Source organism: Netta rufina (assembly GCF_964035555.1).
Source record: "Netta rufina genome assembly, chromosome: 11".
Classification (NCBI taxonomy): Eukaryota; Metazoa; Chordata; class Aves; order Anseriformes; family Anatidae; genus Netta; species Netta rufina.
In genome coordinates this window covers 11,344,377-11,370,647 of record NC_140134.1, presented here as the reverse complement: position 1 = coordinate 11,370,647, position 26,271 = coordinate 11,344,377, and the positions used below count along the sequence as shown (strand labels likewise).

At 56.4% G+C, this 26,271-nt stretch overlaps 2 protein-coding genes across 3 annotated transcripts in view; both read right to left on the bottom strand.

Annotated features, from left to right (window-relative positions):
• Nucleotides 1-14,896, bottom strand: part of CPEB1 (cytoplasmic polyadenylation element binding protein 1) — a gene marked incomplete at both ends in the record, with an annotated part of 33,843 nt that extends 18,947 nt beyond the window's left edge. For both annotated transcript variants that reach the window (XM_084293576.1, XM_084293577.1), the window contains 3 exons: nt 1,130-1,318; nt 10,093-10,270; nt 14,882-14,896. In XM_084293576.1, the coding sequence (XP_084149702.1) occupies nt 1,130-1,318; nt 10,093-10,270; nt 14,882-14,896 (382 nt within the window). The remainder of the gene's footprint in view (nt 1-1,129; nt 1,319-10,092; nt 10,271-14,881) is intronic.
• Nucleotides 14,897-15,464: 568 nt separating this feature from the next.
• AP3B2 (adaptor related protein complex 3 subunit beta 2) lies at nt 15,465-25,762 on the bottom strand (the record flags this gene model as incomplete). The annotated part of the gene is given in 32 exon segments (XM_084293527.1): nt 15,465-15,722; nt 15,945-16,083; nt 16,869-16,966; nt 17,505-17,589; nt 17,677-17,908; nt 17,995-18,101; nt 18,653-18,707; nt 18,789-18,969; nt 19,044-19,242; nt 19,507-19,560; nt 19,563-19,599; nt 19,836-19,879; nt 19,882-19,953; nt 20,057-20,186; nt 20,188-20,220; nt 20,222-20,242; nt 20,342-20,365; nt 20,368-20,520; nt 20,597-20,706; nt 20,788-20,920; nt 21,149-21,211; nt 21,378-21,449; nt 21,605-21,659; nt 21,894-21,991; nt 22,225-22,401; nt 22,552-22,734; nt 22,891-22,957; nt 23,151-23,311; nt 23,397-23,492; nt 23,600-23,674; nt 23,758-23,833; nt 25,650-25,762. Coding segments are annotated over 32 exon segments (3,294 nt in total). The 3' UTR covers nt 15,465-15,571.
• Nucleotides 25,763-26,271: the final 509 nt, after the last annotated feature.

Sequence of the window (26,271 nt, the reverse complement as noted above, 5' to 3'; positions counted from 1 at the left end):
ACCCTTTTAACAAAGCAGCAGCGTGCTGCTATAAAGGGATGAGTTTCTGTAGCAACCAGGCTGAACTTGTACAAACTCTGCCAAAGCACTAGATCTTTCCATGGACTGATACTTGAATGAGCACGCCAGCGCTGGAGAAGCTGGTCCTTACAGCCCCGCAAGGCTGGGAAATGAACACATCCCTCTCCACCACACCCCCTGCCCCACGACAGGGAGCTGCAACGAGTTTGTGCACGAGGCGCCCCTTCCTCATCCTGAGCACACACGGTTTGACAGAGAAAGCCAGTAGCTCCGTAGGAGTTAACTGAGCCCTGAGTGGTGCTGGGGAGTGCCCAGCACCCCCAGGACTCCCCATCCCATCCCAGCTGGGGACACAGCGCTGGGGGAAGGGAAGCCAGCAGCACGGCTGCAAGCCCACACCCTGCCAATCACGTAGGTTTGCGCCGGACCACAGGGGTTCAAGCGAGAAGCCATTCTGCTGCACCTCCTCCAGCCCGCTGCTCGGAGCAGACCGATGCTTCCAGCCAGGGAAGGCTCCCTCCGAATCCCCCAGGCTGAAGTAGTTTGCCAGGTGCTGGCTGCACCTACCACACCCCAGAGGCAGTCGTGCAGCCAGCACTGCTGCTGCGCAGGGGTGAGCACTGCCACCGGGACTCTCGCAGCCAGGCAGGGGGTCTCTCTGCAAACACCCGGCTGCAACGCGCCCTGCCTGCCGCTAGGGATTTTCTCCGGCCACCGGAGCGAAGTTGGGCTGCGCTCGCAGGCGGCGTGGCTCAGTGCCCTAGCACCACACCCCCCACCCACTCCATGCAGTGGCAGGGAGAGGATTTCTCTTCTCTCAGCTGCGTTATTCCTCCAGCAGCGTCACAGCGACAGCGAAAGATAAGCCCGGGCACTTCTGCCTGCAGTGAACTGACAGCAGAGCAGAGGGGGCTGTGGCACAGCCAGCCACAGCCTCCCCAACTCAACCCTGCCCTTGCCACCACGTTACACAAGCACTACAGGGCGACAAGCCCCCATCGGAAACTGCCAGCACCCTGTTACACAAGCAATTGCTCTGCATTAGCTTTAAAAGAGCCAAAAAAAAAAAAAAATGAATCCAGCAACTGTTGCTGCATGTGCCACTCACCGGACTGTGTGCTGGTTTGTGCTGCAGCATCAGAGTCCTGGGTGCTCCAGGGTCTGTCCCACCCTGTCAGGTTGAGGGACTGCAGGCCAAGGCACAGGTCGTTGGTGTCGGGGAGGCCACGGGAAGACTCTTGCGTGGATGTGGGGAAAAGCATCCTGCTTGCCACTGCTTCTTCAGAGTCCTGGAAGTCTGCTCAGATTGAGAACAAACAGAAGCTTGAGAGTTCAGGGCTGCTTTTCTTTCGAAAGGAGTTTTCCGAAGCGTTAAGCCCCAAGGCAGGTCTGGCGCTGCTCTGAAGCCACTGCCGCCGCAGCCAGCGGTTGCACCCCGAAAGGGAGGGCTACCATATGTCCAGAAACCAGCCCCCCACCCCCCTCAGCCCCTCCACCTTCCTATCCCGCCTGCATTACTGACTGGGTCAGCATGTGACCAGGCTGCTGATGCTTACTGTGCTGACAGTGACGTCACTCAGCCATGCAAGAGAACCGCATCAGCTCTTACAAAATAGGGGTAAGAAGAAAGGATGGATTCCCCCGAAAGACAAGGCAGCAGGCAGGAGGAAAAGGGTGCAGCTCCGGTAAGCCAGGCAGCACAAAAGCAGAGCTCCACAGCGCAGCAGACAGCGATCCCCCCAGCAACGACGATCGCAGCAGCGACAGCAGACAGTTAGTTTTAGTGCTACCCAGCTCTCCTGTCCCCGCCTCCCTCCGCCCACAAAACCCAAAAACACTTTAGTCCTGGACAGCCTCCAGCTGCTGGCTCCAGTTCAGAGCCCGATGCAAAGCTTCACAATTCTGCTAGCATAATCTATTCGGTTCAGCTTGGCCACTCTGCCTCCCTGACTCTGCATTGTTTACCACTGAGTAACAAGGATAACCTTCACCCCCTCCCCGCTACCCAGAGGGAAGCGCGTTATCCCTGTCCGGTCCTCATGGGCACATCACACCAGCGTAGGGAGCGCAGGACCCGTTTCCCATCGGGAATTTCCATGGCCTATTTCCCTTCCGCCTGCCCGGTCCCCCCCCTGCCCTGAGCCCTCCCCTCCCCTGCGGGAGGTGCGCGAGCCTACGGTACTGGAGATGCCGGATTCCTGCCTCGGTTTAAGCCCGTGCCAACAGCCTAAGGAAACGCAGCAGGTTCATAGTCTGCGAATTCCAGCTTAATGCGGGATCTGGGGGCTGATGAAACCACAAGATGCTCAGCCGTGCTACCCGAAATCTGAGTCAGAGGGCATTTATAAGCCAGCTCCAGGCAGTGGCAGCTGTCTCCTCCTCCTCCCCCTGCCCCCTTCCCTCCCACTGTGCCATCAGATGTGCACCTCGCGCACACGCTGCTCGCGGCTCTTCAGCGACTCCAGCCCGTCACGTTATCCCTCACGTGCGGCCCTGGCCATCCCAGGCAGCCTGCTGGCCTCCACAGGCCTCCTTTTCTGTGCCCACAGCCACATCTCTCCTCACTCAGCACCCAGCACAGCCAGGCACCGAGGTGGGGCCCTTGCCTTCACCCCACAGTGGTTTCAGGAGCTAAAACACCACAGTCGGGATGCAACCAGCTAAAACTGTACCCACCGACAACCAGCTGCCTCCCTGGCCACAGCATCCTCCATGGTACCCTGCTGGCATAGCATCCGCACAGCTTTTCCTGCTCCCCTAGTATGCTAGTACGAGCTGTAGCACCAATTCAGTCAAATTGCTACCAGGCGCCTGTAACAGCACCGAGTATTTCTCTGAAAACATCGTGCCGCATCTCCGGCTGGGTGTTTTACTGCATTAATTCCTCCTGTACACTTTTTGGATTGCTTGTTTTGGACAGGCCCTAAAAACATTTATAATGCAGCTGTAGGGAGGAGAGGAGAAAGGCACATTGCTCAGACAACTCAGTTCCCACAGCAACCATAACTTGCCCATATGAATATGCAACATTTCTGTGTTTATGGAAATGCACAAGTGCTCTGCATGAGTCCCCATCCCTGGCAGGAGGAGGCTACCTTCCACCTGGGGAACAGAATCGCACAGGTTTTGTACCATCTCCACCATCAACTCCCATCACACCTGATGTTCTGACAAGCACGGACACAAGCAGGAAGCATTTTCTGACAGCAGAACTCAAATCCCATCCAGAGCCCCTCTGGAAAACCCACAACTGAACAAATAGGGAAAATAGGGAACGAACTCAAAGTGCTCATACCACAGCATCCTAAGCCAGACATGCCAGCTTTCCCTCACTATCCCTATTTCTCAGGAAATAAGCTATTTTGTTTAATTGAACCCAATCAGATTTGGGTTCAGAGCTGTGTTTCTTTCTGACGACTTCAACCTACATTGAAGACAAGCTCTCTGCAATTCAGTTAACAGGCATAGCTGCTGAAACAAAGCAGGATTTACTTTGATAACCAGCATTTCTTAATTAGACCTTCTCCCAACCAAAGCAAACAGCCAGCACAAGCCTGTTTCCCCTTTAACGGCAAACAGCCACAGAGAAAGATAGATATGGGTCATCAAGGAAAAAAACTTAAGGGAATTTAAAATGCATTTCTGGAATGCTTATTTTCAAACTCAGAGAATGGAAATTTGCTACAAAGCAGTCAATTGTTAATGGCACACATGTAAAACTAATAGGATGTGGGGCAGGAGGAATTAATTTCCTACAGAAATCCAGTCTGAAGAGTCACAACCTCAAGTTAGTTGCAAGTACGTGCCTACCAAATATTAGTTTCACTTTGCAATCTGACCCAGCCCAGCCCAAATGCTTTGCCGCAGACTTTTCCAAGCCCCGAGAACCAGCCCAAATTTTTCCAACCTGGGTTTTTCCCTGGAGTTGCCCCTGGAACCCAACCATCATGGCAGAGGGAGCCGTGCTGCGGCGCTGGGCTCATGCCCAAGCCGGTCGAGTTTTGTTTCAGCAGCATCCTGAGAAGCAGGTCCTTAGCGAAGCGCTCCCGTGCGAGTCTCAGCAGCTCTCCCAGGTGACGTCCTCCCACCAGATCGGGACGTCCCCAGAGCCAGGGCGCACAGCAGCACAGGCTGGGCAGCTTTCCACACCACCGCCCCGACAGAAAGCTGCATTTTTCAGACTTCAAATGTTAGCCCCACATTTAAGGCATTTCAAAGGCTTCTTCACAAGGAGCATCTCCACGCGGCTCAGCCCTGAACTTGCAGCTCAACCCTACCAGCAGGCTTACGCAAGCCCCAGCCACTTGTCCCCACCCCAGCACTCCCTCCCCACTCACACCAGTTTAGGCAGATGAGCTTCCACCCTGGAAGCTGGGCTGGGGAACCGATCTGGTTAAAGCCACGCCACCAGGAGTTAGTTTTAGCCTGGCTCATTTCCCCAATCTGGTATGCAGTGCGGCTGCACCAGCCAGGCATTTCAAACAGGAAAATATTTAGAAAATTACAGCTTGAGCCTGAGTGGAGAGGACAAGGAAGGACTGGCACCAAGCGCCACGGCCCGCAGGCAGCTTGCAGAGGGGTTAAGGCAGCACGAGGAGCCGAGCACAAGCCAGGCCCTGCCCCACAGCAGCAGCATCCCTCAGTGCCATCAGACTCGTTCTGCAAACTGACACGAGCAAGCACCAAGGCATCCAGACTTCCAAGCCCTCCAGACGCAGGCCACCTGCAAAGCCAGCTAAAATCCAGCAAGCACGCTTTGTCTTGAAAACTGGGAAAATACAGAGGGGAAAAAAAGGAAGCAGAATGGTTAAGCACACACAAACCAAACACTCCTCCTGCTGCTGTGGCCATGCAAGGTCCCCCTTCCCTCCCACACACTAATTTCTAGCGGAGCCTGAATGCAGAGGAAGCCCCTCCACAAACAAGCGTGGGCACAGGGGAGGGATAAGAGCTCTGCTGGAAAACAGAGCGGAAGGAGCTCTGTTCACCAAGAGATGCAGCTCCAAGGCGTCTTTGTGCGCAGCAGCATTGTGAGCTATAGCTCTGAACTTCCAGATCAAATCCAGAGAAGCAGGAGGCCAGGCAAACCCTGCTAAGCCCTTCGGGTCACAAGCGGAAAGGCGGCTCACAGCAGGAGCGCCCTTTTGCCTTTCACACCTTTTTATCCCTCCGGTTTCAAAGGCTAGGAACTGCATCCATGAAAATTAAGCTTCTCAAATACATTTTGCGTACAAGGCAGACTACAACAAATCTTGAGCGAAAGCCTGTAGAGGATGAGCCAATTGTATTCCTCAGGTACACCGGGGATCATCAGGGGCTTAGGAAAGCTCTTGTTAGGCATAAACCTACTAGTTACAAGAGGTTTTTCTAATACACAACTAAGCATCTTCCCTGTAATCTGAAAAACTCCTCAAGTGGAGAAATTTGTTGCTGCACAAACCATTTCACAGCCAGCTGAAGGAGTTTGACTTCTTTTGGTAACCACAAGCACTTGAACAGCTAGCAACCAACTATTTAAGAAACTAAGAGGGGCTGCAACTTTGGCTCACTGCTCTACCTACTTCTGAGAGACTGTCACAGCACTAGTGCCCAAAAACCTGCACAACCAAACACCATCTCAGCACAGCAGGTCATGAAACCCTCAGGAAACCTGCTGGATCTGCAGCGACATCCCGTTCAGCTCTCCTGGGTTTGTGTCCAGGGCATCCGGCACTTATTTGGGGCAAGCCACAGCCTTGCCTTGGCTTAGGCACCACTGTGCTATGCTTTGGGTCACCATCCACAGTATTTTTCCCCTCATCCCAGTGCCATCTATCCGTCTTGGTGGCTGCAGGGCAGTGAAGGACAGAGGCATTTACATTACAGTACCAGGGAGGACTTTTTCGGTGGCTAAACAAGGGATGCCATTAACAGCAGCTGATGGCAGGCAACAAGCTGATTTAGTCTTGGTCAGCATTCTTCCTTTGGCTTTCCTTAAATAAAGGAACTCCCCAGAATCATTAAGGGCTGATGGGTCTCAGCTAGCAGCCTTTTATGCTCACCTTGGCACCTCAAGCCACAGTAAGCAGTTTAAGCATCCCCCAATCCTTTGAACAATGGGCTGTCAGTTTACAGACAACATACGGCTACACTTGGGGTACCTACAGCCACTTCAAGCCCTTGTTTTCAGTCCATATCACCTTTAGTTGAAATAAGTCCTTTAGCCAGGTGAACAAATGGGCATACAAAGGCTAAAGAGAAGCTTTACTCGCTGTTCCACATAGGCTGGAAGTTGTCCCTACAGAACAGACAGGATTTCAAAAGCTTTCCTACCCAGATCTGGTAGCCAACAAGGCCAGGCTTTGAAGCCTAGCAAAAAAAAAACAAAAAACAAAAAACAAAAAACACCTGAACAGCTGTGCAACAAAAGCTACCTAAAGAGAATGGCTTCGCTCACGTTCTTACCCAGACCAGCAGCAAGCACACACATTAGCTTTACATTTTGGGAAGAACCAACACCAGAAGCTGTGGCATGCAGGGCCACAACAAGCTGATGTCTGTGTGACACAGCCATGCTGAGGAAGTTTTGCCTTTCAGGCTGATTCAGTGCTCTCTGAAGAGAGGCAGGTGTTTTGAAGCACCGCATGATCCTGTCTGGGAAGCAACCAGACAGGTTCCACAATTACAGCCTTCATGGCCAGCAGCCACCGTGCTGCCGCGCTGTACCCTTCAGTTTGGGCCTGACCTAAGCCTTGTGTTTGGGAAGCTCCTGGAGCGAGCACCCATAAACGACTGCGGTGTCAGGCTGGGCCTGACAGCTCAGATCATTTTGACGAGGCAATTAAGTTCACCGAGGATTATCATTAACTGCAAACTGATCTTTATAGAGATTTAACATTAGGTATGCCCACTTAAGTCTCCAGTGGCAGTCCCTTACACCACCTGGATAACTCCCCACCTGTGTCAGGAACAGGGCCCTGAATAAGCTCGTTGTCTCACATTGCTCAGCCCGATGCCGTGGCCATCTCTGTGCACTTCACCACACCAAGCAGGGCATCTCCACACGTGTTTCCCCAATAGCATTAGTGAAAGGTCATGAACTTCTGCAGTCCCTCCTCCTCTACCACATGTAATCCTCTTAAGGCTGAATGGGGCTTCTTAAACACACATTCAATCCAGGATAAATTTAGTTTGACCTGAGGAAGACAACTGAAAAGCTGGAGGGACCATGAACAGATTAAAAGTACAAGTTTCCCCTACTGGAATACATCTCTTCCCCAAGCCCTGCCACCAGAAGAGAGGAAGTCAAACAGAGGCAGTACTTTTAACTGCTACAGCTACTACATTAAGGGTGGATCTCCAGGCTCATTAAGTTGAGACAGTAGTGAGGACTGCAGGAGCTATGAGCTTTATGTTAATGTAGCCTAACTACTATGCACAATGCACAAGCTGTTCTTGCACTGAGTAAAAGCACCAGAGGCTCACAAGTTCATCAGGAGTGATTTAACACAGAGCCAAGTCACCACATGAGAAGTCCCTGGCTCTGACCAAGGGACAGCTCTGCAAGGCCACCCACCAACAGCCAGGCTCACCAAGAGACCCTGATCCAGCAGAGCCTTGTCCTGCTCACTCAAGAACACTGAGAACTGACCTATAGAACTGCAGCATTCAGGCCCTCGCTACCTCTGGAGAGGTCCCACTGCAGACTAATGAGGCAAGGCCAGGACTGCTGGTGGGCTAACATGCACCAGACAGATGCTGGCCCACCCAAATACTTGGGGTTGGTAGCTGCTGGACCAGCCAGGATAGCTCAGGTTACTTTATTTTTCAGTGTCTTGTGCAGCCCAGAGGCAGCTTCTGGAAAGGTCGTGTTCCCATTGAATGGCGAAGGGACCAAAGGCAGCCACTTCCTAGCCCTGGCTCAGCAGCACCCAGCATCGCCACTGTGCCAGCAGTCAGCACCTACTTGTGAGGCCAGCCTCACCCACCAAGCAGGAACAAGAAACATTTACTAGGATTTCCCTGAAAGCACAACTTTGCTTGCACCACAGCAGAAATAATGTGGTGCTGGAAACCTCCTTTTTCACAGAGAAGTACCATCATACTTGTCCTACAGGAAGGTCTTCCACAGAATTAACTTGCTGACAGCCTGAAGCACACAGTTCAGCACCACAGAAGGGAAATTTACCCACTTTCCAATTAAGACTCCACCTCCCAGCAGCCCTGTGACAGGAAAGACCCCACTTCATCTAAGAAATACCACAGCAACTGACAGACAAGAGAGATTTACATGCAGAGGGTCATAAGCAGGTTCATTTCATGCCAGTCCTTCAGAGAAGAGCTTTGGAAGACAGCACTGTAAATCAGTGTTCCTACACCAGCTCTAAGCCCAGACCTAAAGCCAGAACTAACCCACATCTTCACCAGGTGTATCTGCTCTGGTGGGGTGAGACATGTCCAACTAAGTCAAGTCTCAGCTTACTTGCCAACATTAATTAGGAAGTGCTCCATTCACAATTAAAAATGGAATATGAAGGGCTAAAGCTAAGACTTCAATGAAGCAGCCAGAAAGAACCCTCATAAACCCAATGAGTGTATTTTCCTTTATTTTAGGTTTAATCCTCTGCTATTACTCCAACACATCAAGGTCAGATGCAACACTGTCAAGCACTGTTTTAAGGGACAAAAATTTCTAACCAGCTCAGTACAACAGCAATCTCAGAAAAAGCACCACTTATGCATGCCACTGACCTGAATGAGTTAATATTCTCTATGCAACTGCTCAAAAGTTAAGCGCATATCCTCCAAAACTGTTTTACTTGCCATGTTTCAAGCAATGCTGGGTATAGATCCATACCCAGAAGCAAACAATTCACTTCCTCCAGCATTTCTGCAGCGCCAGCACAGGATCACATGGCCAGATCAGCCCCTGGTCCACAGCGCTAAAGCCTTCAATACGCAGGAGATTAAGCTGCACTGGAAGTCATCTGGTAGCAGTCATTTCACTAGGCCAGCACAACGTTGCACTGCACAAGCGCCCAACCCGACCACAAGGTGTCCAGAAACCAGTTTGCAGCTTTCTGTGACTGTTTGGTTGAGGCTACCTACCGGCACAAGCAGCTACAAAGAAAGCTTGCAGTGGCCTGCAAGGTCACCAGCTGGTGAGGTTTTCCCTTCCCACTTTGTTTTGGTGCCAGTCCCAAGGGTCTGTTTGCTCCCAATAATGGGAGAAGTGTTTATTGACCCTATAAATTCAGAGGCTGGAGGAGCAACAGCAAATCTCTTTCAGGAACCCAAATCCTTGGCACAGAAGTGCACTGGCAAGAGGAACATCAGGCTCTGGGCAGGTACATTTACTGGCAGATCTCACCCACTGTAAAGGGACAAAAGCACGTCCTTCAGTTACATAAAAATAAGTCTGGACCCAGTGCTCTTTGCTTTGGCACAGAGCCTCCTGTTTTGAGGCAAATCAAGTGTAAGGCAGCAGAATATTCCCACTGCTCTCAGCCCGCACAAAGCAGGAACTTGCGGTACCAATTTCATAATCTCAAGCTCCTCTTTGAGAGAAAGTTTTCTCCTACGTGCACTGCTCTGTGTGTTCTTCAACACGAGATTAACTACACTGTAGCAAACCAAACACGGTTATTCAAAAGGCTTTCACATTTAATGCATGCAGCGGATCAGCCATAGGAGCCACCAACAGACTAATCCTGCCTCCAGGAGAGGCAGACTGCTTTACTGATGGAACCACCTATGCCAAAAGCAGCTGGCAGATGATACATTACACACAGGTCAGGCAACAAGAGCTCACATCCTGCCCACGCACAACCTGGGGGAACATGAAGCCAGCCTTCCCAGGCACCTCCACACTGCCAGGGAACACTGGGTTATCCATTTCAGGCTCACAAAGCCCCCCCATCACCAAAAAAGCACTAGACTCAACTTTGAGCAGCTCTTTGTTCACAAGCAGGTACCAGCCACCACACCACCAAGGAACATACCATGTTTGCCAGGTTCCACTGAGCAACTCCCCCATCCTACCAACCCTGGCCCTCAAGCTCGCCTCCAACCCAACCCAGCCAAACACGTCACCTGGCAAGATGTCACGTTTGCTTTTTGTGACAGGAGTGGTGCAGACTCCACTGAAATCCAAAGAGTTGTCCAGCATGGCGTTTATTCGGCGAAATATATCTGCATTGCTGCAAGTGGAAAGAGCAGGGGCATCCGGGCTATCCCAGCAGTCTTTTATGCTCCTCCCAGTATCTTCTTTCTGTTAAGAAAGAACAAGCATTAGTGTCAAGCACACTACTCACCACCCTACTTTCAACACATTGTGGAAAGCCTGGATTGCCTCCAACACTCATATTAGCTTTAGCTCCAGGTCTTCGCAAGGTTCAGGCACAATTCTTTGCACTAAAGAAACAGTTAAGCAAAAGGGTCAGCAGTTTGTCAGCACTGCACACCTGACCAGGACCGCCCCAGTCACAAGCAGGCACCAGCTCAGCAAGGCTGGGTGAACTTTAGACCAGGAGCCACAGCACCCAAACCTGTTGGGCTGCTAACACAAGCTCTCTGCCTTCCTCCTGCACAGCACAGACCACACTCCTTATCCCCACGATCAGCATCCTGACACCAGGGGACACTCGTGGCCCAGGCAGCCACCACCTGACACCACAGGGGTTCCCCCCACACACAGTACAGCTCACTTCACTGCTCTCATTTTGCAACTCTGGACAACATCTTGGGAAAGCCAAGTCAGCAGCCACACAATCACTCCAGGCTTATGGAAAAAACAAGGCTTCCCAGCTAATCAAACAGCCCCAAAGCCCTGAGGTGTCACTCGGCAAGGTGAAATGAATCCCAGCCTTCTCTTTAGTTAGCAGCTCCTTATCAGAAAGGGGTTACCCAACAACAGCTCTGCTTTATCACAATCCTCCACCTGCACTGACCTACCCATTTCAAGGTTTTTTGGGTCTGACCATCCTACTACAAGCCACAGCTCTCAGTAAAGCTTCTTCTGCATGCCAAGAGCAAAACCCTCCTGCTTCTTGGTGCCAGTCCAGAGCCCCAGCAGCAGCAGCTGCTTCCCCCAGCTCTGCCTGGGAGCCACTTCCACACCCAGGCTTGCTTCAGTGCAGCTGCACAGCACTCAAGCCCTTGCCGCTCTAGAAGCTGCTAACAATCTCCAACCAGCATTTTTTGGACCACAGGCAGGTCTCCCCGCCACCCAAAAGCTACTGCAGCAGAAGCCTGCTCCTGAACACGCTGAGCAAGCAGTATTGCCGTCAATTAAGACACACATTAAAGAGAAGCGCAGGAAGGCACAGCCACTCCGGTTTTGGCCTCTGGACCAGAATCCCTGCCATTAAGCAAATCTAGCTGGAGCCAAATTCAAAGAACTGAATCACAGCTAGGCTGGCAAACGAGGCCTCTGCTACTGCAAGACACACAAGAGCCTATAGCTTTAAATTGGGCCATTTGTATTTGTCAAGGAGCCATTTAATCCATCCACCATTTGGATGTGATCCTGACAACTTGGGGCCTGCCTTCCCCATGCTCCTGCTTCGCCCAGCAGCAAGCCTGAAGCACCAAGCTGGTTCTCCTCCTCAAATGATCCCATACTGATCCTTCCAGTGCGTGGCTTGTAACAGGGTGCAAGAGGCAAGCCTAAACCGAATTTCACATGGCAATGGGAACTTGGCCCAGCCTGAGCATGGGGCTCCCATTTCCCCATTCCCCACCTCGTGAGCAGTTTTACTGCCATGAAGTATGCTCAGTTTTCCACATCTCAGCCAGCTGCAAGCAAACGAGCCCCTGTCCTGGAGGAGGCAGCAATAAGCCAGGGAATTGCTAACTCCTGTGCGGAGGCAAGCAATTGATTCAAGATTTCAGCCTGCTTAAGATTATTGCATCTAATTCAGCATCACTGCCTGGGCTATCTGTCTGTTAAAAGACCCAGCCCACCCTCAGATAAGGCCCTGGAACTGTCAGCACAGCACAGGAGCATTTACAAGCCAAGAATAAACAGGTAGGGCTCAAAGCAAGCTTCAGGCAAGAGTAAACAGGCAGAGCAAGCTTTAGGTCATCTTTATAAAAAGCAGCTGAGGAGTACAGTAGCTCAATTTAAGAAAGTATTGCCAGTCATCTTTAATAAAACAGAGTGCCGCATCAGGCTGCTTTGGCACAAGTGTGAAGTGCCATATTCTCCTCATGTTACTGCTACAGAACCTCTTAGAGCAGAAGGCAAAGCTTTTTCCTCAGAGTTTGTGCTAGCAAGACAAAAATAAACTCCAGCGGCAAACCAAATGCCTGACCCATTCCTGCTCATTTAGCATTTGATGCGTCCCACAGCTGGCAGCACCAGTCCTGCCACAAACAAGAACAGAAAACAGCAAGAGGATGGCCAAGCATTTTTACGGAATTTCCTTTTACTTAAAGAGCTTTTAACTTTGAAGACTGAAGGATATCCTAGAGATACTGCAGGCACCACCGACTTCAGAGCTGGCATCCAACGCTTTGCGTAGGCAGTGGCTCGTGTCTCTGCATCTTCCCTAGTGAAGCTCACCCACCCCCCTGGCCCCCCAAGCCAAAAATACTCCCTTAAAAGAGCTCTGCAGGTCTCTGAAGCATGCAGGGTCCAAACAACTGGACTACACAGGCTGCTGAACAAAAGGAATTTACAATACGTAGCTGGAGAAAACATCCACATCCCTTAGTCTCACCAGGGGTTAACACCAAAGCACAGGGAAACGTGTTTGAGGCTGCGTGCTCCAGACCCTGCTCCCTTCTCACTTTTAGCAAAGAAGCATTCTTGAATGCAGCAAGGATTAGCTTTCAACACTCCATCTTGAAGGACTTTGCTGACCAGAGCAATACATCAATAGTTACTCTTGCTCCTCTGGATGTCCTCTGCACCACAGCAACTACAGCCACAGCCCACGCTTGAGGCTGCCCCCCCCTGCCTTCAGCAAGGCACAGGGATGTGTGCCCAGTGCAATGCTGGGCTCTGAAGCCCCAGGGAGGGACCATCAGGCACCAGACACCTGTAGCACCACACTCCAAACAAAAGCCACCTGAGCAAGATGGGGAGCACCTGGCTTGATGCAAAAACAAGGCAAGAAGTTTCTGCCCCCACAGAGCAGCAGAAAGCTGATGTGCCACCTCACCTGCTTACTCTGCATCCAGAAGCTGGCAGCCAAAACATCATTGTACTTGCAGCCATCAGGTCCCTGGGGTTCACATCTTATCAGCCCCCCAAAACCATGACTGCAGCTGCACTTGGAGATCCCACACAGGACACCCACAAGACACAGACCTGCTGCAGCTCAGTCCATGGAACAACACCTGCTCATGTAAGCAAAAGCCACTAAAGATATCTAAGCAGAAACAAAGGCACCTCCACAGCCCTGACATAGACACACCTGGTGGAAGCCTAGCATTTAAACAGCAGATAATGAAATCCCAGGGCCAGGCAACACCCCCAGCAGTGTGCAGGATTAGGATATCCTAATCCTGAGGGAAGCCATTAAACACAGCTCAGCTGCCAGCATAACCAAGATGTGCATTAGCTCCTTAGGAACAGGCAAGGCTCGTCCACCTCAGCTGCGATTCAGCCTTAACTCGTTATGTTTTCCACAGAAATCCCACTGAGGCAGCATCACGCTGATGCCTGAAGGGGTTCTCAGCCGAGAGGGTCCTGAATCCTGAAAATGTAAGATGTTGCTAAAATAGCATCAGTTTCTACATCACTAAATCAAGACAGATCTACACTTGAATCAAAAGCAGCTCCAGTAGTCTCTTACTGAGATGTTTTGCTTCCCAAACCAAAGTCAGGTGCACCAACAGAAAGCACTACTCTGAGGCCACTGCTCCTACCAATTAACACTGCTTAACGAAGGAGCAATTCAACCTGCCCAGGGCTGGCACAGACTGTCCAGGGCGCTCCCCACCAGTGGGGCTGCACCTCAGCAACTCCTCCGTGGCTCACATGGAGAGGGCCTCGAACACATCTGCCTGGAAAACAGCCCCGTTTGGGAAAGTTTTCTTTGGATTTACTTTTATGTGGGAGTGCTGACTTCGGAATTACACCAGTTTTGCCAAAATCCTTGTTTTGAAGGAAGTTTCACTGCTAACCGCCTCCTTTTTGGTGTTTGTTTTTTATTTTCCTCAACTGAATACTTTGAAGCGATTATTTAGAATCGATTAGCACCCCAAATAGAGGCTTCAGAATTATATCAATAGAGAATAAGGCTCGGGACTGTAAGACAAGAGCCCTGAACTCCCTCAGAGCATTCTCCCCTACAGCTGCCACCATTTACAGCCACCTCTGTCACTACACCGCTACCCTACCCCCCAAGCAGCCTCAACGAGCACTGAACCTAGCTGGGTGATAAAAAAAAATACGACGTAAAGCCTGGAGAACACCCCACACAGGTGCAGGAGCACGGAGAGGGCGCAAACTACTCCTAAATCCCAACCACTCCGCCCTCCCTCCGCCTCCAAAAAGCGGCTTCGAGCCACGAAGCGAGACCACGACAGCCAACACCTCTTCAGGGGGGCGACCCTGAGGGGCGAGGGAGGTGGGGGGGAGGGGGGGGGGAAGTTTTCGCCTCAGCGCTCCCCCCCCCCCCCCCCCCCCCCGCAGCCCCCTCAGCGCCGCGCTTCCCGCCCGATCTCCTCAGCGCCCCTTCCCGCCCAGCGCTCACCCGCCGCGCGCCGCCAACGTGCGGGGCCACGTGAGGGGGCGGCGAGGAGGGGAAGGAGGAGGAGGGAGGACCCCGCGCGCCGCCCCTTCCCCCCCCCCCCTCCCTCCCTCCTTGCTGCTGCTTCCCGCCCGCCGCGCGCGCAGCCGCCTGAGCACGGCGCGCGCTTGCTCGCTCACCGGCGGGAACGCCATGGGCGCTGCACAGGGCGGGGACGGGGAGGTGGGGGGCGGGTGCTGGCGGCAGCGGCGGCAGCGCTGGGCTGCGGGCCCCCGGCGGGGTTTTAAACGCGGGCGCGGCGCATGCGCGTTGGTGGCGCGGCCCCGCGCGCCCGCCTCGCGCCCCCTCACGACGCCCGGCGGCCGTTGGGCGGCTCCTCAGGGCGGGGGGGGGGGCTCGGACACCTCACCCAGTTGCTGTGAGGGGAAAGACTTTTTTTTCCTTTAAAGAGGCATTTTTTTCCTTTAAAGAGACATTTTTCTCCTATAAAGAGTCATTTTTTTCCTTTAAAGAGACATTTTTTTCCTACAAAGAGATATTTTTTTTCCTATTAAGAGGCGTTTTTTTCCTATACACGCAGCATAGAGAAGGGTGCGGGTTTGAGGAGAGCTTTATTGGCCATAATAAATAAGGTTACAGCGGGTGGCTGTGGCGTGAGGTGAGGGAATAGAGCCAGTGTGTCCTCACCGAGCAGCACAGCGTCCATCCTACCCTGCTCCTTCTTCACAGAGGCAAAACCAGCCCGGGTGTCACCGCCTCCTGTCCCACCGCCAGTGCTGGGGTGAGGAATAACCCCGGAATAGGGGCAGGGAGGGTTTGGGGGAGTGGTGTGGGGCAGGGGGTTGGGGAGGGTGTGTGGCAGGGCCCTGTCACTGCGCCAGGGCCTGGACGATGTCCTTCACCAGCATGGTGCCGATCACCATCTTCTCGCTGTTGACGGTCAGCTGGGCCGCGGCTCCCTCGCGCCGCTCCAGGGTGACGAGCACCAGGCTGCCACTGGTCACCGTCTTGGCCGCAAACCTGCCCGCCAGCAAACAGGGCGTCAGGGCGAGCAGTGCTCCTCTGTCACCCCCCCTTGTCCCCTGTCCCCAGCCCCTGGGATGCTCCTGTAGGGACTGGGGAGGTGTCTGCCACCCGCAGCCACTGTCACAGTGGGTCTGGGGGCAGGTTCCTGCAGGCTCCTTGCCCTTATGGCGTGGCACAGTCCCCAGGGAGCTGAGGTGCCCCGGGGTGCCTGGTTACCTGTACTCATTGTCAGCTCCGCAGGGCACACGTCCCACGTTGGCAGCCGAGGTCACTTGCTGGACGATGGCGTGGTCGCTCCGGCATTTCTCAGGCAACGTCAGCTTCTCTGTGATCTCGCTCATGCCCGTGAGCTTCCCTGCAGCGGGCAGCAGAGCCCCTGCCTGTCTCTGGCCACGCACCCAACCCCGCGCCCACCGCTGACACCAGTCGTATCCCCACCAGGTCCCATTTTGCTGTCCCCAAATCGAGCCCTGGCTCCTGTCCCCTCCTATCCTGCCCCAGGCTGAGCTCTGTCCCAGGCCACCTTGTTTCTATGGTTTGTGTGTGGCCTCACATCCACGTGCTGTCCTGCTTGCTCCTCTCCAGCTTGGCAGAGATGAATTTGGGAAAAAACCTTTCCTCCACGACCCTTTCTGGGCTTGTCCCTGTCACCGTGCCTGGTGACATCAGCCTGCAGCCACATCCCTAGGGACGGGCTCCTCCAGGCAGCAGCATTGTGGGGTGATGGAGCCAGGTACCACGGTGCCCTAAGCACACCCCAGCCATCTCCAGCTCACCACAGACCCCGTCTGCTCCGGGAGCGTGGCGACAGAAGGCCAGGGTGTCCCCGTCACTTGCCACAGAGTGACACGAGGGTCCTGTGCTGGGCAGGGGTTTGGGGACCCCGTGCAGCCCTGCGGCACTGTGGGGCAGGACGGGACGTGGAGGTGTCCCACCGCCCCCACGCCCCATTGGGGCACCCCGGTGCCCAGAAGGGAACGAGGGGAGCTACTCTAGGGCCAGCCGAGCTGCCACTTACCCTTGCCCTGCCGCGTGAGGTGCTCTGCGCCACAGCACGGGTGGCAGGGGGACAAAGCATGCAGTGAGTGCCACCGTGGGGACAGTGGGTGCCCCCCCACCCCGACCCCTGCCCTCACTCACCCTGCTCCTTCCTGAACTCGTTCTCGCTCATGAAGACGGGGGCCATCAGCTCCCCCACCGGCGGCTGGATGGAGACGTAGAAGTGACGCGTGTGGGTGCTGGGGACACAGGCAGGTCAGAGGAAATGCGCTTGAGGACACCCCCACCTCCCCCTGCCTCTGGCAGAGGGACAGCTGGAGGGAAACTGAGGCACAAAGTGGCTCAGGAATAGGGAACCCATCGGGCTGGACCTGGGACTGCTGCCACCTCCTCGTCCCCTGGTGCCTGTCTCACTGTCCCCTGGAGCACCCCATGTCCATCCCAGTGTCCCCCCTCCCCTGGAAGGACCCTGGGGTGCATCCTGGTGTCCCCATCCCCTTGAGAAACCCTGTACCTGTCCCCTGGAGCTCCCCATACCCTGTCCTGTTGTCCCTTGTCCCCTGGGGTACCCCATGCCCTGTGCTTCTGTCCCTTGTCCCCCAGTGCCCACCCAGCTCTCCCCAGTGCCCTGGAGGACCCCATGCCCTACCCTTCTGTCCCCCAGCACCTCATCCTGCTGCCCTTTGTCCCCAGCTGTTCCATGTCCCATGGAGGGACGTCGGTGCCCATCCCTGGGACCCCCACCCTGTCCCCTCCCTCCTGGCGCTGGGCACTCACCACAGCTGGAAGTTGGCCGCCTGCGTGGAGTCGCAGAAGTCGATGCCCATCACCACGCTGGTCGTGTCCCCGGGCGCCAGGCACTCTGAAAGCACCCGGCTGTCACCATGTCCCACCTCCCCTCCTCGGGCCGTCCCCCCCATCCCTCCCGAACACCAGTGTCGGGCCGTACCGATCTCGGGGAACTCCTGGATCCGCATGCCCGAGAGCGGCTTGGGCTCGCTGACCCGCAGGCTCTTCACCTCGGCGTCGGTGTTGTTGGAGATGTGGATCTGGACGGCCACCATGTGGGGGTCCCCCGGGAAGGGCCGGCGGCTGAAGCAGTACTCAACCGAGAGCCCCTCGCCCGCCATGCGGTGCAGCAGCTCGTAGGTCCTCACCGCACCGAACGCCGGGCTCATCAGCTGCCGGGGACCGAGGGACGATGTGGGACACCGAGCACACCCCGTTGGGTGTTGGGGCCCCAGAAGGGGATGTGAGGGACACTTACGGCGGGTGCCAGGGAGGTGTCGGTGAGCGTGAGGCCCTCCAGGTCGGTCACCAGGCTGGTGGAGACGATGCTGGTGGAGGGGACGGGCTGAGGAGGTGGGGGAGTGACTGCGGGGAGAGGAAAGGGTTAACAGAGCTCCGATGAGCCACAGCCCCATGGGGACACCGCATGGGGTCAGCCTCAGTGCCATAGCCCCTTGGGGACACCACATGGGGACACCACATGGGGACAGCCTCAGTGGTGTAACCCCATGGGGACACCACATGGGGACAGCCTCAGTGCTATAGCTCTTTTGGGACAGCCCCATGGGGACACCACATGGGGACAGCCTCTGTGGTGTAACCCCATGGGGACACCACATGGGGACAGCCATGTGGGGACAGCCCTAGTGGCACAGTTGCAGGGAGGAAGCCCCTCAGATGCCACCCACAGGGAAAGGCACGTGGGGACAATCCCATGGGGACAGCCCTGGTGGCTCAGCCATCTGCTCCACAGCCATCCTCATGGGACAGGGGCCATCCAACCCCCAAGTCCCCACCCCTGTTCCTGCTCACCCAGAGACTCCACACAGCCTTGCAGCTCCCCACCCCAGGTGTCCGTGCCTCAGTTTCCCCAAAGCCACCACTGTGACCATCCCATGTCCCCTGCGGCCACTCACAGTCATCCAGGTCGAGCAGGGAGATCTCCTTGGGGCCGGCCCTGCTGCTGGGGGGCTGCAAAGGGGGCAGAGAGATGGGGAGGGTTGAGCAGGGGGTTTGGGGTCCCCCTGGCCTCCCTCCCAGCCTGGTCCTCACCGCCTTCCTCCGCTTGGCCTCCACCACGGCCGGTGCCTCAGTGCCAGAGTCTGACCCTGAAGAGCTGCTCTCGGAGGCGCTGGCCTCCTCTGACGAGGTCTCTGCACGGCCCTTCCTCCCCTGAGGTCCTGCTGCCTTCTTGGCCTTCTTCCCCTCAGTCTCCTCCTCCTCCTCGCTGGGGCTGCAGGGAGAGGAGGCTTTAGGGGAGGCCAGGACACCGGCTCAGCCGGGGGGGACGCAGCCTCCTTGGGGTACCTGCCCGCACTCCCCGCGGAGGAGGCCTTCTGGGGGCCTCCCTTCTCCTTCCTCTTCTTCCTCTTCTCCTCCTCCTCCTCTTTGTCCTCTGACTCCCCGCTGCCTTCCTCCTCATCCTCCTCATCCTCCTCCTCGCTGCTGGAGCTGGAGCTGCCGGAGCTGCTGCTGCTGCCGCTCTCCTCGCTGACGGACTCGGGCTCTGCAAGGAGCACAACTCAGCCATGCTGCTGTGTCCCTCCACGTCTCCACCATTCCTCGCTGTGTCCCACCACATCCCTCCGCTGTGTCCCATGTCCCCACAGCTGCCCGTGGTGCCTTACAGCGTCCCACATCTCCGCCGACATCCTGGCTGTCCCCCTGCCAGATCCCTCCGGGTCACACAGTCCCACACCTGCGATGGATGTCTCATCAGGTGTCCCTGACTGGTCCCCCACGGTCGTGTGGCACCACCAGGTCCTCTCACCACTGTCTGCAGACTCGGTGGGCCCTGACTCGCCCTCTGAGTCAGAGTAGAAAGTTTCTCAGCACCTTCCTTCCTCTTCTCCCGGCTGGTGCACTGGTCACTCCATGCGTGGGAAACTGCAGGCACAGGGTGTCGGTTGTCACCCATGGGTGGGATCCCAAACCACTGCCTTTACCCTGCGACCTGCACAGACAGTTGTATGGTCACCAGAGGGGGGACATGCATGGGGCAGCTGAGCACGCCCCTACTGGGCTCAGCCAGGTCGAAGGTACCCCCTCATTGGGGCCTCGATAATCCCATCTTAGTCCTCATGCAGCCCAGGTTGCCACCCCCTCCACGTTCCTCACGAGGGTCGGGGCTTCATCTGGCCAGTCGGCAGCTCCTGGTACCCAACAGCCTTGGCGTTGAGCAGGTGGGACAGGGAGCCCAGCTGGAAATGGTCCCGATCTATGGCAGGACGAGAGGTGGCGGCAGGTCAGGGCCAGCTGTGCAGCAGGACCAGGGTGACATCTCGCCCCGTGTCCCCATGCCCTGCAAGCAGGGTGGGTACCTTTGAGGATAGGAGGGAGCGGGTCATGGGATGAGAGCTGTGGGTATTTGTTGGGCCAGAAGAGCTTCTTGGCAATGATTTGGTTAGGGCCCCGCACTTCTCGAGGCACATGAGCGGCGTCGCGGATGTGCGTAATTCTGGTCGTACTTGGCCAAGTTGAGCACGATACTGGGTCAGCAGCTTGCTCTGCACCAAGGGGCATCGCGTCAGGGCCGGCCTCTTCCTCCCACTGGGGAAATGAGGCAGGCGCATGGGACTGTGTCCCCAGGGAACATGCCCAGGTACCTGCTTGGAGTTGGTCAGGTAGAGAGCTTGGCCGCCAGGTTGATGACCTGCAGCTTGACGATGTCCTCCTCGTTGGTGAAGGACTTGGCCATCTTGCGCAGCACATCGGGTGCAATCTTGGGCACGTGCTCGCAGTACTCGCCAATCAGCCACAGGATGCTGGCCCGTGCCATCGGCACCTGCAAAACACCCTCAGGAATGTGGCATCGCTGTCACCCCCTCTGGTCCTGGGTGCCGCGCAATGCCCCAACCCACCTGGATGTTATCGGTGAGCTTGGCCATGTGCTTGATGATCTCGCTGTGCTGAGCCGGCTGCATCTGCAGCAGCTTCTTGATGACCACCACGGATTCGGCCACCACCAGCTCTGTGAGCAGAGACCCGGCCTCAGCGGGGTCCTCCCTGAGGGATATGGAGCCCTCGTTTCACCCCCGCCATGAGTGCTCACCATCCCGGTTGGAGAGGAGCTGGACCAGGCCGTTGAGGCAGGTGTCCCGCACCTTCCCGATGTTGGTGGCACAGCGCCCGATGGCTTGGATGGTGGCTGCCACGAAGTCCTTGTCCATGCTGCGGATGTAGGTCTGTGCGGGCACAGCACGTCACCCCTGTGCCAGCACCGGGTGTCCCCCGCATGTGGTGGCCACACATCAGGGCTTTTTGGAGCCATCCATGGGGTTAGCACATCAGTCCTCTTCTCCCAGTGGGATTCTCCTCCATCCATCCCCCTCTTTTCCCTCCCCAAGGAGGTGTTTTGGCACCCGTAGCCATGACAGAGTTACACCCTCGGTCTGCCTGGGGTCTCAGCATACCTGAAACTCACGCAGGATGGTGGAGATGTTGGTCTCGTTGGCCAGGTTGGTGAGGACCTCCAGCTGCAGGAAGGAGAGAAAGACTGTGAGCTTGAGACATGTCCCAGGGACACCAGATTCACAGTGTCCTCCTGTCCCCAGAACATGGAAGATGGCTGCTCCATGGGGAAGAGCTCCACGGAGCCCCACAGCCACCAGTGATGTGTCCTGCCAGGTGTTTCCAGCTCACCTTGAGGATCTTGATCTGTGTGGGGTCCGTGGAACGGATGTAGAAACTCTTCAGATAGGGCTCAAACATCCCCTGTGCGGAGAGCCAGCGGTATCAGTGACACTGATGTTCCCACCATGCCAAGGCCACCCATGGGCAGGTGGCCCTGGTGATCAGCTGCCAGCCAGCCCTCATTCCACTCCAGAGTTAACAGGGCTGACTCCTCCCGTACCAGGGCCAAGACTCACCCGCCTTTTGATGGACATGGTGGCCACGTTCTGCAGCACAACGTATTGGACCTCGCTGTGGGGACACAGAGGGGGCTGCCGTCAGTGGGGCCGGCCAGACCTTCCTCCCAGCATGTCCCCATGAAGACGGAGCAGGACCCACCACCAGGGTGATGCCATTGTGATGCTCCCACCCTTTGTCTGGGTTGGGAAGTTTTAGGAGTTTTCCCCAGGGTCTTGGGGCTCCCCATGGGTCCCACTGGCCATGCTCTGTGGGGTGGGAGACCACCAAAACCCAGGTGCCACAGACCTGTGACTCCGCAGGAGCCGCACCAGCGCCTTGGCAATGACACCAACCTCTGCCTTGGGTGCCAGGTGGAAGTAGAGCTGTGCCACAGCCATCACCACCTGCGGGGAGACACCTGCCTGTCACGCAGTGGTCATAGGGACATCCCAGGGGACAGCTGTGTCCCCCAGTATCCCACCTAGCAACACCCAGAGGAAACCCAGCCCTTGGTAATTCTACCACTGGAGGTTCCCTCAAAACTTTCCCAACACCCTGGTGGCTTCTTGGCTGGTGGGGACATCATGAGCCCAGGCTGGACACTACTGGTGGCCTTGGGGACAGGGCGGGGGCTCACCGCAGCGTTGCGGCTCTGCAGCAGGGGCTTGGTGTTGCGCAGGAGCAGGCGGTGGTCAGGGTCCATGACATAGGGCTTGCGCTTGGCCAACGAGGCTGCCTCCGCCTTGGCATCCTTGGTGTCCTCTTCCTCAGAGCCATAGAAAGCCTTCTCGGCGCTCTCCTCCAGCAGGGACTCCTGCCAGCAGCACTCACCTTCACCCCACCACTCCACCCCAACCACAGTGGCAGAGCAACAGGATGCACCGCGATCTTGGAGCATCCCTGGTACCAAGGTGGCCGGGGGCACCCCAAGGTGTCCAGGACACGCTGAAGCTCCCAAACTCACGTTCTGGTTGGGGCTGAGGAACTGTGTGCGGGCGTAGCGGGTCAGCATGTTGATGATCACCACTTGGCCCCACTCCTCCACGTCGATGAGCAGGTTGCAGAGCTTGCGGTAGTTCTTGTGGATGAGGTCGATGCGCTCGGGGCAGACCTCCTCAAATGCCATCACCACGCTGCCGGCCACCAGCTGCAGAGGGAAAGCTCGGGGTGGCTCACTGGGGTGGTGGCATCTCCAGAGGGATGCTGGTTTGGTGGGGATGGTGACATCCCCATGAGGGATGGCTTGGTGGGGACATTGGCACCCCCACATTTTGGGGGAGGGAAGACATGGCGCCCTGCTCACCGTGGTCTTGTCCGCCAGCAGCTTCTCAATGACTTCGATGAGCTGGTCCTTCTGGTCTGAGTCGAGGCTGTGAGGGAAGAGTGGGATTGGTGCGTGTGTGAATACATCCAGCCCCCCAGCTCCTCCACCCCTGCTGGCACCAAGCAGCTGGGACCTCCCCCACCAGGGTCTGCATTCCCAAAATTTAGCAACAGAAAGACGCACAAAGCCTTCAATGAGTTCTCCCTGCTCTCAGCAGCCATCTGGCATCCCCCCGTTACCTGTAGAGCTTGGGGATGGCATGGGCTGCCGTCTTACGCACGTATGGGGACATGTCTGATGCGGCCTCCTTGATGGCCAGCATCATGATGGGTACGATGATGGGTACGCGGATGCTGGAGAGGACACGCAGCGCGCTGGCACGGATCAGCTGGTTGGGGTCCTGCAGGGACATAGGCATTGCTGCAGCGAGCTGGGACAGCCTCGCAGCCTCCTCTTTTTCCCCCCAAAGCATCTAGGATGCCCACCTTGAGTCCTCGCTGGAAGGTGGAGATGGAGAGCAGGGCCAGATCCTGCTGCTCCTCCGCATAGCGCACCAGGTACACGTACACCAACTTCTTCACCTGCGGGGTGGAGTTGGCCAAGGTGGCAGGGACCCCCAAACACCCCCAAAACCCTCCTAAACAGGGAGCATCCCAAGTCCCAGGGTCCCCCATGGGTGCAACCTCACCTCAATGTTCTTGCAGGCGACATTCTTCACCACAGCTGGGAAGAGGTCAGAAGCATTTTTCCCCCGGGCGATCATCTAGGGAATGAAGGAGCAGCGTGACATGGGGTGGCTGGCACAGCATGGCACAGCACAGCACGGCACGGAATGCAGCAGCTCACCGCCACGATCCTCTTCATGGCCTCCAGCTTGAGGGAGTCCTTGTTGCTGTCCAGCATCTCCTTGAGGTCATCGTGCCTGCACCGTACCAGGATGGAAAGTCCCATAGGCCGTTTTTAGCCATTTTTATTCCTTTTTATTCCTTTTTTTTTTGGCCCTATCCAGTGGGAGAGATGCCTGCACCGTGCCAGCAACCTGACCCTCCAGTACTGTGCAATATTGATGAGGCAGGAGTTGGGTTACAGCCGTATGAAAAAGGAACCGAAGGGACTGGCGTGGCACTGGCCACCAGCTCTGTCCCCATCCCGGCCACCTTGTCCCTTCCTGGGCATGATGGTGCAGATGTGCTAGTGCACCCTAAGAAGGAGTGCCCTGGAACGGTCAAATCCAGCACTTTTGTCACCTTTGTCACCTCTTATAAGGCTGTTTGCCATCTATGTCCCTTTTATAAGGCACATCTGTCCCCACCAAACCGGAGGGGGGGCTGCAAGTCTGCATCCACCCACAACAGCCCCATCATCATCAAGGGACAGCAATTTTCCCCAAAGAGCACAGATTTGCACCAAACCAGCCCCAACATTTCATGACACCCTTCTGGGGCATGCTGCATCCCAAAGCCCCCTGGAACAATGCTCAGCCCCAGCCACTGCTGTCACCATCCCTGGGGGGCTCCCTGGGGGAGTCTTACCGCGGTGGCTGCTCGGTGCTGGTGGCCACCTCGTCCTTGGGGACAGCCAGTGGCCGCAGCTCGTCGGCGCGCAGGGCGCTGTAGCAGGTGGGTGGCCCGGCCTCCGTGGCCAGCACTGGGCTGGTCACTTCCTCGGCCGCGTCACCGCCTGCCACTGTTTTTGGCCGCAGCAGCTTCTGCACGGGTGGCAGCGAGAGCATTGCTGCGGCCAGGGGTGGCACTGGGGACAGCAGGGACAGTGGCAGGGCTGTGGCCCCGCTCCTCCTCTTGAAACCTGATGCTCGGCTGGGTTGGGTTGCAGAGTCAACCCAAGAAGGCCACCACGGGGTCTCGCGGTCCCAAGTGCCTCCTGTCCCACAGATAGTGGGACATTGCAGGGACATGCTTCCCTGGGGACTTCCAGTGGCTCAGCTGCAGGTGGGGACATCCCCAAGGGGATGGGACAGATGTGGGTGTCCTAAATGGGTGATGGGGGGCACCTGGGGGGCTCACGGGGACAGTGACAGATCCAGCATGGTCAGTGCCGGGCTAGGGGACATTGCCAGGGGCTCAGAGTGGGGAACAGTGACGGAGTGGGGGTCACTGCTGGAGCAGGGGGGAAAGTGACAAAGTGGGGGACATTGCCAGATTGCCAGGGGATGAGGAGGGGGGGTGGTGACAGCGTGGGGGATGCTGCAGGGGTTTGGCGTAAGGGATACTGCCAGGCTGCGTGACACTGGTGGGGGGGGCAGGGGGGGCAGGGGGGGCAGGGGGAGCAGGGGGACAGTGACAGAGTGGGGGATGCTGCAGGGGCTGGGGAGGGGGACACAAGGAGCCCCACTTTCCCCTTTTACACTGCCTCCTCCCCGTTCCCCCCCACCCCTGCTGTTCTGCATCCCCATGCCCCCCCAGCAGCTGCCGGCCGCAGGTGACATCCACCACCCCTGCGCACCCCATGCCCCCCCATGGGTGGGGGGCACGGGGACCTGCAGCCCCCAGTGCCGCAGCAGATCTCAGATCTCTCCCCCCTCCCTCTCCCCCATCCCTGCTCCAAAACCCATCTTTTTGCCCTCAAACCGCCGCCGCATCCCGGTGGCCTTTGCAAAAAGCGATGCGTCCCCATCCTTATCCAAAGCCGCGTCTCCATCCCAAGGCGGGGGGCACCACCAGCCCGCTGCCATTGTCCCCAGGGTGTCCCCGCGTCCACCCGCCCCCCCCTATCCCCACCTCTTGTAGTCGGAGGCGAAGATGCCGCCGCTGGCAGGGTCGTGGCCGTACTCGGGCTCCCCCAGGCTGGAGGAGCCCCCCTTCTCCTCGCCGTAGGCCGGGCTGGCCGCCATGGCGGTGCTGGCGCAGGCTGGGATGCGCAGGCCGGGGACGCCGGCACTGATGTCAGCGTCGTGCGGGGACGGCCACCGCCACCGCTTAAAGGCACCGGGGAGAGCGGGTACCCACGGCACCCACCCTACCCACAGCACCCACCCTACCCACGGCACCCGTGGCACCCTGGGGGATGCTTGGCGTAGCGGGGGCCGTGTGGTTCTGGGGGATGCTCCCACGTGGCTCCCCCCCCTCCCCAAATATAATAAAAAGATGGGTTTGCTCCCCCAAAATGAGGTGGTCCCCAGTCCTGCAGTTTAAAAGTGGGCATCGCTTGGGATCTTGTTATTTGGGACACTTGTTACTATCTGAGATATCATTATTTGGGATATCATTATTTGGGATATTATTATCAGGATATTTTTATTATTATGCAGAATATTATTATTATCATTGCTGTGATTTTCATCATCATCATCACTATCACTATTATTATTATCACTTACTATTATTACTATCACTTACTATT